Source organism: Cottoperca gobio, chromosome 6, assembly GCF_900634415.1.
Source record: "Cottoperca gobio chromosome 6, fCotGob3.1, whole genome shotgun sequence".
Classification (NCBI taxonomy): Eukaryota; Metazoa; Chordata; class Actinopteri; order Perciformes; family Bovichtidae; genus Cottoperca; species Cottoperca gobio.
In genome coordinates, this window is record NC_041360.1 from 6,870,952 (window position 1) to 6,882,178 (window position 11,227).

At 43.7% G+C, this 11,227-nt stretch overlaps 1 protein-coding gene across 1 annotated transcript; it reads left to right on the top strand.

Moving 5' to 3' along the window:
* The first annotated feature begins 10,244 nt into the window (after nt 1-10,244).
* LOC115009628 (histone H2B-like) lies at nt 10,245-10,830 on the top strand. Its single transcript, XM_029433765.1, has one exon. It carries the CDS (start codon nt 10,265-10,267, stop codon nt 10,637-10,639), a length of 375 nt encoding a protein of 124 aa, XP_029289625.1. The 5' UTR covers nt 10,245-10,264; the 3' UTR covers nt 10,640-10,830.
* Nucleotides 10,831-11,227: the final 397 nt, after the last annotated feature.

Here is an 11,227-nt window from a genome sequence, read left to right on the forward strand (position 1 = left end):
TGCCGCCCTTCTAGTCCTTCGTACCCTGCAAACTGTTTCCGGAGTCCTCCAGGATAACATAACCCGAAAGACTCCTTCTTCAGTCGGACGGCTTCCCTGACCACCGGGGTCCACCACGGTGTTCGAGGGTTACCGCCCCTTGAGGGCACCTAAGACCTTGGAGACCACAGCTCATCACACGCAGCTTCAGCAATATAGGTTTTGAAACATCGCCCACTCAGGTTCAATATGCCCCACAACCTCCACAGGATGGCTGAAAAGCCTCCGCCGGAGGTGTGAGGTTAAAGATCCCCAGGACAGGGGCTTCCTCCAGACGTTCCCAGTTCCACCCGCACTACCGTTTGGGTTTACCAGGTCTGTCCAGAGTCTTCCCCCACCCCTTGATCCAACTCACCACCAGATGGTGATCAGGTCAACAGCTCCGCCCCTCTCTTCACCCGAGTGTCCAAAACATGCGGCCTCAGGTCAGATGATACGATTACGAAATCTATCATTGACCTTTGGCCTAGGGTGCTCTGGTACCACGTGCACTTATGAGCATCCTTATGTTCGAACATGGTGTTTGTTATGGCCATTCCATGGCTAGCACAGAAGTCCAACAACAAACGACCGTTCGGGTTTAGATCAGGGAGGCCCTTCCTCCCAATCACGCCTCTCCAGGTGTCTCCATCGTTTCCCACGTGTGCGTTGAAGTCTCCCAGCAAGACTACGGAGTCCCCTACTGGAGCCCCCCTGCAGGGCTCCATTCAGGGTCTCCAAGAAGGCCGAATACTTTTGGGGCATAGGCACAAACAACAGTCAGAGTTTTCCCCCCCATAACCCGAAGGCGTAGGGAGGCGACCCTCTCGTCCACCGGGATAAACTCCAACGTAGCGGCGCTCAGCCGGGGGCTAGTGAGTATCCCCACCCCGGCCCGACGCCTCACACCTTGGGCAACTCCGGAGAAGAATAGAGTCCAACCCCTATCCAGGAGTACGGTTCCAGAGCCAAGACTGTGCGTGGAGGTAAGCCCCACCAGATCCAACTGGTAGCGATCCACCTCCCGCACTAGTTCCGGCTCCTTCCCCCACAGAGAGGTGACGTTCCACGTCCCCAGAGCCAGCCTCTGCTGCCCGGGTCTGGTCCGCCAAGGTCCCTGACCATCACTGCCATGTTACAAGCGCACCCGACCCCAGCGGTTTTTTCCCATGAGTGGTGGGGCCCCAGGATGGATGGATGGGAGGCAACACACGTAGCTTCTTCGGGCTGTGCCCGACCGGGCTCCGTGCAAACCCGGCCACCATGCGCTCGCTGTCGGGCCCTCCCTCTGGGCCTGGCTCCAGACGGGGGCCCCGGGCTTCCTCCGGGCAGGGTCTCTCCTTTCCTTTCCCTTTCTTTCATGAAGGTCGTTTTTGAACCATTCTTAGTCTTGCCCCTCACCTGAGACCAATTTGCCTTGGGAGACCCTACCAGGAGCACTAGGCTCCAGAACAACACAGCTCTCAGGTTCATAGGGACACACAAACCTCTCCACCACGATAAGGTGATGGTTCCCAGAGAGGTTTTTACAGAATCAGGGAAATTACATTTTAAACTTACTTCACGACTGTAGCATTGCTACCGGAACCTCGCACATAGACTCACTTCAAAACCCAAATAAGCAGCGGCTCAGCACATCCAGAAAGAGCAATGCACTAGTTGACTTAAATCACAGCAGAGCTGCTGTCTCTGTCCAAGGTGCTGAACCTTTGCTGCTGCTGAGCTCTGTGGAGCGGACATGAGGCTGCATCCTTTGTCCACAAGTCACACTGACAACAACACACATCTATTTCTGTCTGCTGACATTTACACTTCACTCCATTCAACCTTTTAATGTAAAGCCTAATAATCTGTGTTTGACCAGCTGACACCTGGGATGACACATGTCTATGACTGGAAACAAGTATCTATGTAAAGCTGCACTGTCATTGAACAAAACTACACATCCATGAGACTCTAAGATCCTACCTGTCCATTATCTTGTTTACAGTCAAAGTCATACTGAAGCAAACAAAAAAACTAATATATTCTAAAACCATAAAAGAAAAAAGCAGTTGATTCTGAAAGGACTAACAAAGTGGCTTTTGTTATTCCAGACTGCAAATTCATTTCCAAACCAGGTCGTACTGGGATGGAGATAAATAAATATCAATGAACTAGAAGGACTTTGATTAAACAAGTACAAGACAAACTATGGAGGAAGAAAAATAATTACACACCTGAGAATCACCCACCTCATTATTTTTGTCTGGCGACAACCTGTGAGAGACACTATGTGCTCATCTCATGTATAATATATAGCTTCAGAGCAGTGTATATACATTTCCCATAATGACGTAAATAAATAGCTAAATAGGCTACTCAAAAGTACAGCAAGCTTTCAAAAGGTTTATGTACCTCCAGCTCTCTATTGGTCACTCTCAACACCTCAAACAGGAGGTGAGGTCTCATCTGTTTTCTACCGTCTGTAGTAAATGAGGCCTTAAAATCTATATTTGATCGTCTCAGCTTGGTCCTCGGTGCTTTGTGCGGAAATTCTCACAACGTGTGTAATTACAGTATCTGAACTGAAGGCCAATAAAAGGTCTTGGACACAGTTTTAGTGTTTTAAATATTCAATCCCCTTTAACAGTCTCTCAGCGAGCTCACAGCCGCTGAGAAATCAGTCTAGTCATTCAGGACAAATACAAAATGGGTTTTACATTTAATTCTAACTGGCATCAAATAGGGCTTAAAAAAATAAGCTTAAATTGCCGTGTCGTGGTCGGGTTATAATTCAGTTAATTCAGTTCGAGCAGCTGACTCGAGAGCTGGAGGAGGAGCTGAGGGCAGTGGAGGAAAGTACATTATCAAAAACTGTACTTAAATACATGTTAAGGTACTTGTACTTGAGTATTTTCATTTCAAACTACTTTATAGTTCTACTTCACTTCATTTCAGTGATAAATTGTAATTTTAATGAGTATTTAGCAGATATTGTTATGTGTGAACCCAGAATTTGTGACTTTTTTAATCACTTCTTCGCAACATTGTCTGTTTTAAAAGCTGTACCTTTTTTGGTAGCATCTCAGATCAAATAGCTCAGAGTGATATTATACGGCTCAGAAGACCAAATAGCCTTAAAAAAAGAGAGTCAACTGTCTGATCAGATAGTTCAGGGTGATGGCAGGACAGTTGAAAGACTGCAGGTCGTTAGTTTGATTTTCATGTGGTACACCTGACGACACTAGTGTGCCGCGGACAGTGGTTGAAAATCACTGATCTACAGTATATCTCAAAAGTGAGTACACCCTTTAGATTTTTGCAAATATTCTGTTATATCCTTTCAGGGGATAACATTATCCTACTGAAACTTTGATATAACTTAAAGTAGTCAGTGTGCTGCTTGAATAACAGTATAGATTTATTGTCCTTTGAAAATTACTCAGTACACAGCTGTTAATGTCTAAACAGCTGGCAACAAAAGTGAGTACACCCCATAGTGAACATGTCCTAATTGTGCCCAATGATGTTGTTTTCCCGCCCTGGTGTCATGTGACTCGTTAGTGTTACAAGGATTCAGGTGTAAATGATAAGCAGGGCTGTTAAATTTGGTGTTTTGGGCACAATTCTCTCTGAATGCTGGACAACATGGCACCTCATGGCAAGGAACTCTCTGAGCGGCTGAAAAAAAGGATTATTGCGCTTCACAAAGATGGCCTTGGCTATAAGAAGATTGCCAACACCATGAAAATGAGTTGCAGCACAGTGGCTAAGATCATACAGCGGTTTTCCAGGACAGGTTCCACTCGGAACAGGCCTCGCCAGGGTCGACCAAAGAAGTTGAGTCCACGTGCTCAGCGTCATATCCAGAGGTTGGTTTCCAAAAATAGACGTGCGAGTGCTTCCAGCATTGCTGCAGAGGTTGCAGAAGTGGGATGTCAGCCTGTCAGTGCCCAGACCATACGCCGCACACTGCATCAAATCGGTTTGTATGGCCGTCGGCCCAGACAGAAGCCCCTTCTGAAACCGATGCATAAGAAAGCCCGCAAACAGTTTGCTGAAGACAATGAATCCAAGAACATGAGTTACTGGAACCATGTCCTGTGGTCTGATGAGACCAAAATAAACCTGTTTGGGTCAGATGGTGTCCGGCGTGTGTGGCGGCACCCTGGTGAGGAGTACCAAGACAAATGTGTTTTGCCTACAGTCAAGCATGGTGGTGGCAGCATCATGGTCTGGGGAGCTGCATTTCATTGAGGGACACATGAATTCCAATATATACTGTGACATCCTGCAGCAGAGCATGATCCCCTCTCTTCGGAAACTGGGCCGTAGGGCAGTTTTCCAACATGATAATGACCCTAAACACACCTCCAAGATGACAACGGCCTTGCTGAAGAAGCTGAAGGTTAAGGTGATGGACTGGCCAAGTATGTCTCCAGACCTAAACCCAATTGAGCACATGTGGGGCATCCTCAAGAGGAAGGTGGAGGAGTGCAAGGTGTCCAACATCCGTGCGCTCCGTGATGTCGTCGTGGAGGAGTGGAAGAAGATTCCAGAAGCAACCTGTGCAGCTCTGGTGAATTCCATGCCCAGGAGGGTTAAAGCAGTGCTAGATAACAATGGTGGTCACACAAAATATTGACACTTTGGGCACAATTTAGACATGTTCACTATGGGGTGTACTCACTTTTGTTGCCAGCTGTTTAGACATTAACAGCTGTGTACTGAGTAATTTTCAAAGGACAATAAATCTATACTGTTATTCAAGCAGCACACTGACTACTTTAAGTTATATCAAAGTTTCAGTAGGATAATGTTATCCCCTGAAAGGATATAACAGAATATTTGCAAAAATCTAAAGGGTGTACTCACTTTTGAGATATACTGTAGGTAACAAAATCTCATGATAGTTTTTTAATGTGACACAGCAACAGAAAACCTTGATTTCATTTAGAGCACCAAACCTTTTTCATGCACAATTCCTTGCAGCCTGCAGAACACATACCTAAAGATTTGTCTGACTGAGTGAAAGAGAAAGTGTGCAGTGCATGTGAGAATGTGTGTTGTGTGTTTTGACCATGAAAAAGAATGACAATTGGAAACGGCTGATCTTTAAACTGCACTGGCAGCGATCTGTCTGGTACAGTTTACATGGGAAGAATGTTTTCAGCAGGAAGTTTTCTACCATTTTTAATATCTACCAGCTATAAACTCTCCGATTGCACGAGCTACAAAAAGACCTAACTCAGCTGTGTTATAGCTCCATTGTTGATGTTAACAGGGCAATATTATCGGCCCAGTTTAAGGTGTCAACAGCACTATAAACTGAAGCATTTCCTTCAATGGAGAGGGTTTCTCCAAAATTTGCACCAATAAACCTTTGAATTCTTCCTCACCCAGACTGCTTGCTCTCTGTATGATTGTATTGAACCTTTGCAAAGAATAAAGACTTCCCTGTTATGAATCTAATGACGGACTGCATGGAGAGGTTTATTAGCTTCATATAAACCAGAGTAAGCTAATAATCAGTCATCTGCTTGTGAGCATTCAGTGAATACCAGTGGTGGAAAGTACCAGAACATTTACTCGAGTACGCCGAACATTTCAGGTGTCTGTTGTTACTTCACTTGATCATTTCCATTTTCTGCTACTTTATAGTTTTACTCCACCACATTTCAGAGGCAAATATTCTACCTTTTTGTATTTGATAACTTCAGTTACTTTGCAGATTCAGATTCAAACCTTTTTTTCAACACATCAATTCTGATGTTTTATTATAGATTAAGATAAAACTTTGAGTCACAAGCTACCCAGGAGATAAAATATATAAAGGGCAGAATTTCACCTCTGCTACTGGGTCAACACAATCTAAATTCATCAATCATCAAAACCATCAGTTATTAAAAAAAACACCAACTATATTATCTTATCCTGTTTATATTATAGTTGTAGTAGGTTTTATATTATTGTATTCTCCATTTAGAGTAATGTATTCTTTATATTGTGTATTGTATTCTGAAGCTATATCTCTCTCTTCTAGTGTTGATATATTTACTGTGTATCAACACATATATTACTATCTGTACACTGTACACTGTATGTTACTGTTTGACTCCTGTGTAAATCAGTCATTCTCTCAGTCACTTCATTAGACCAGACTACTGAAGCTCTGAGAGCCAAAATAACATCTTGTACCCTTCACATGGGGCTTAGATATATGTGTTTACTGAGGCACATTGAATTAATTTACATATAAATACATAAATAATTACAATACAATAAAGAATATATTCTGAAATGGTCCATTCTGCATAATGGCTACTATTAACTATATATTTTTATGCCAATACTTTTATACATTTTTATTTCAGGAATTTATCTTGTAACATAGTATTTGTACACTTTGGTATTGGTACTTTTACTTGAGTACAAGATGTAAGTACTTCTTCCACCACCAGTAGCAACTAAACCAGGGGTGGGCAATTCATTTAAGCAGAGGGCCTCATGAGAAACTGGGACTGTTATGGAGGGCCGGACCAACAGGCTGATCTACCTGTATTAAAAAAAGAAAATGCTCCAGGAGCTCCGACAGATTGATTTCTGGAAATTGACTCGCGGGCCGCACAAAGTGAGGTATAAAGGGTATGTCCATTCTGATAACTGTGTTATTAAATATCTGTATTCAGTCAACTAAATCAGCCGCTGAGCAAATACCAGGTGTAATAACTACAGCACAGCACACATTAATATTCATACTGCTCTCTCTTGACACGTCAAAACCTTTTCCAGGGTGAGCAGTAAAGATGAGTTAACCACCCACCAAAGCCCAAGCAGCATGCATTATATCTTTTTTATATTTTCTCCTAAGCAGCAGGGAGAGAAAGGTTTACTGAGGAAAGTTCTCGAGAAAGACAACTTTGAAGGAAATACAAACTATTTCCTTGACATCTTATACAACTGTTGCTTATTTATATTGAAATTATAAAGTTATTGTGAATTATTTTTGCCACGATAATTATGTAATGAAAATCTGATATATTGACAGCCCTGATATAAATGCTATATATATATATATATATATATATATATATATATATAAAATAACATATTCATTTAAAAATATATATTATGTTTTCATTTTTTTTTTATTCACGGCAGCACCCACTGCTCGTTGAGGACAGTAACTGCAGAACGATAAGTCTCCAAAACACCAGAAAAGTCTCCAATAACCCCAGCAAAAGATTTGTCACTCGTAGCTTTTGACAAAAAAAGTTGCCAAGAGGGTTTGGAAAGTCGCTAGATTTAGCTAGAAAAAAAACAATCCGTGAAACAATGGTAGGGGAAACACTGTACTATATACAGATACAGTTTGGCTGAGCAGGGAGTCCATGGTGGTGCTGCTGGACTTGGATGGGCTACCACAATACCCTGGTGTCTTCTGATGGTGGGCATCATCTGGAGTGGTCTCCAGAGTATATATGGGATGCCCATATATCGATTACATGACCTGAACTGTGAACTGTGTTCAATTTCATAGCAATCCATCCAATAGTTGTCACGATATTTGATTAAAACCCAAAAAACCTCATGGCGGCACTAGGGGTAAATTGATGAGATCACCAAAGTCAGTAAGTAACTTACAAATGACTACAGAAATATAAAACTACAAAGACACACAAAGCAACTGCAAAAAGACACAAAATAACAAGAAAAGGAACAAAACAGCACAAAGAGACACAAACAAACTACAAAACGTATAAAGCTGGAGTACATACAGTAGTTTTAAAGTATATTACCTTGTATGGAATTCTATGGACACAAATCCATTCCACAATATTAACTGATCTTATCTGTGTGGCACTGTGTGGCTCTGTGTAGCTCTGTGTGGCTCTGTGTGGCTCTGTGTGGCTCTGTGTAGCTCTGTGTGGTTCTGTGTGGCTCTATGTGGCTCTATGTGGCACTGTGTGGCTCTGTGTAGCTCTGTGTGGCTCTGTGTGGCTCTATGTGGCTCTATGTGGCACTGTGTGGCTCTGTGTAGCTCTGTGTGGCTCTGTGTGGCTCTGTGTAGCTCTGTGTGGCTCTGTGTAGCTCTGTGTGGCTCTGTGTGGCTCTATGTGGCTCTATGTGGCTCTATGTGGCTTTGTGTGACAGAGTCTGGCAGAGTGTGACAGGGTGTGAATGAGTTTGACAGAGTATGGCAGAGTGTGACAGAGTATGGCAGAGTGTGACCAGAGTATGGCAGGGTGTGACAGAGTATGGCAGAGTGTGACCAGAGTATGGCAGGGTGTGACAGAGTATGGCAGAGTGTGACCAGAGTATGGCAGGGTGTGACAGGGTGTGAATGAGTTTGACAGAGTATGGCAGGGTGTGACAGAGTATGGCAGAGTGTGACCAGAGTATGGCAGGGTGTGACAGAGTATGGCAGAGTGTGACCAGAGTATGGCAGGGTGTGACAGGGTGTGAATGAGTTTGACAGAGTATGGCAGGGTGTGACAGAGTATGGCAGAGTGTGACCAGAGTATGGCAGGGTGTGACAGAGTATGGCAGAGTGTGACCAGAGTATGGCAGGGTGTGACAGGGTGTGAATGAGTTTGACAGAGTATGGCAGGGTGTGACAGAGTATGGCAGAGTGTGACCAGAGTATGGCAGGGTGTGACTGAGTGTGACAGAATCTGGCAGAGTGTGCCAGAGTATGGCAGAGAATAACAGGGTGTGACTGAGTGTGACAGAATTATTTAAACAAATGTACCCATCTGGGAAGAGGAGCAGCTGCCGCAGAGGAATGTCAGCTTTGTCTGGCAAGCACCTCCATCTACAGCCTCTCCCGGCAATTTGGATGTGCAACAGACACACACACACACACACTTTTCCAAACCCTGTTGGACTTCACAGACTTAAGATATACCAGAAGATGATCGAGGGCCGTCAGGATACTTTCCTTCTACATGAGCTGTGTACCAGAGATGCTTCTTCCTCCTCCCCATCCTGCACGTTCACCACCAACTCCTGCTCCTCTTCCAAACTGAGAGCGACCTTCCCTTTCTTAGTTCCACCAGCAGTTTCTCACCAAGCAGAGTAATGGAGGTCTGAAGAATGCAGAGACGCTCCACCTGAGACTTCAGTGCCTTACTTTTCCAGCCATGCTCCCTAAAAAAGACGACCAGTTTTCACTTTTACCATTTACTTCTGATCCTTTGCACAAGTTCATCATTATCTGCAGTCATAAATTCAGTCATTTCAGTCCACAAGAATGAAGCATAAAACATTAGCATAAAACATTACTATTATTATTATTATTATTATTATTATTATTATTATTATTATTATTATTATTATTGTTATTGTTATTATTGTTATTATTATTATTATTGTTATTATTATTATTAATAATAAAAGTCTTTAGTGCAGAGCTTCTTTTTCGGTTTTTGCTCATTTCTTTACTTTCTCCCGACCTGTTGCATTTAAATCCCCGGTCTCTCTGTCTCTGTGTGTATCTGGCCTGTACCACTACACTCGCTGTCTTTGGAGCGTCTGCCCCCCTTCCTTCTTTCACATAATGGTATGGTCCTGTCCTCGTATGTGATTGACCGCATGGTGTCCCCATCAAAATAAAGTCCCGCCCCTGCCTGGACCGTTGCAAAATCGATAGTTTTTGTATATTGTACAATCTTCGTTCAGAGGGGCGGCCACAGATGGGTCCAGCCCCCCCCCCCCCCCCCCCCCCAGAACCGCCACTGCCGTGCTGTCAGATTTGAAATAGCACTTTATGTCAAACTGTTGGTCTGTGTGATAATTGTGGCAAACAAGATATTGGAGAAAGAGTATTGAAATAAAAGACATGTTGACCAGTTTATAATGCTACTCATTGATCTTCCAAAAATAATTTGAATATTTTGAAATGCTTCTCACAGCAAATATTGATATACGATTAATTTAGATGAATTAATCACAAAGCTTGTAATCAATTAGATTAATTATTTGAATGGCTTGACAGCCCTAATATATATTAGAAGTGACTTTATTAAATGACATCAAATCACAAATGAATAATGAGCAAATGTATTCATTCATTTACATGTTTTATAACTTTGTATCAGTTCCAGTAATGGTTATTCGTTTAGCGCATGCGCAGTCCCGCTCAGAAGACAACCAACCCCGTGCGAGCAACAGCACAGTCATATTAGCATCGAGTGAATATAAATAGACCACTCTGTGCTCCGGGACATCTCATCCGACTCAGGACAAAGATCCACTGCTCATCATGCCGGACGTCACCGTGAAAGCGCCCAAGAAGGGCTCAAAGAAAGCCGTCTCTAAGACCGCCACCAAGACTGGCAAGAAGAGGAGAAAGTCCAGGAAGGAGAGCTACGCCATCTACGTGTACAAGGTGATGAAGCAGGTCCACCCCGACACCGGCATCTCCTCCAAGGCCATGGGTATCATGAACTGCTTCGTGAGCGACATCTTCGAGCGCATCGCCGGTGAGGCCTCCCGTCTGGCTCACTACAACAAGCGCTCCACCATCACTTCCAGGGAGATCCAGACCGCTGTCCGCCTGCTGCTGCCCGGGGAGCTGGCGAAGCACGCCGTGTCTGAGGGCACCAAGGCCGTGACCAAGTACACCAGCTCCAAGTAAACTGCTGTGAAGTCAACTACTCAAAGGCTCTTTTAAGAGCCACCCACTACATCTAGAGACGTGTCCTGTCAGTTAAACTATTATTATAGAAAATATGCAACATAATCATCATGGTAATGCAATAACCGCAACATGTAGAAATAATACATTTGGTGCTGTATTATCACTGCACATGTAAAATACAGGTGTTCAAACGAACAGTTTCCATTTTAGTTGTATATCCTTTTTCCTCTGTATTTTAAACCTTTAAAGCGTTGGTTGTACAATATATTCTACCATGACCAACGTAAGTGCTCATTTTGTTGACATAAAATGTTCAATAAGTTCAGGTGATTCCCCTATATTTGTATATCAACCCGGGCACATGTACAAAGAGTGCCCGGAGTTTAAATGCTATGGCTGTGGGGAGCAGGGACATTACGTGAGGCAGCGTGCAGAGAGGGGGGGGGGGGGGAGAGATGATGGTGACGGGACATCTGGAGGGGAAGAGTGTTGGGAAGCCGGAGACGATGACAAGGAGCAGAGGGAAGCAGAGAGAGGAAGCGGCTCCGTTCGTGGAGAAGGGGGAGTCGAGTATGATTACGGTGG

Excerpts from the sequence above, each read along its gene's own strand:
- LOC115009628 (XM_029433765.1), top strand. The coding sequence starts at position 10,265 with ATGCCGGACGTCACCGTGAAAGCGCCCAAGAAGGGCTCAAAGAAAGCC.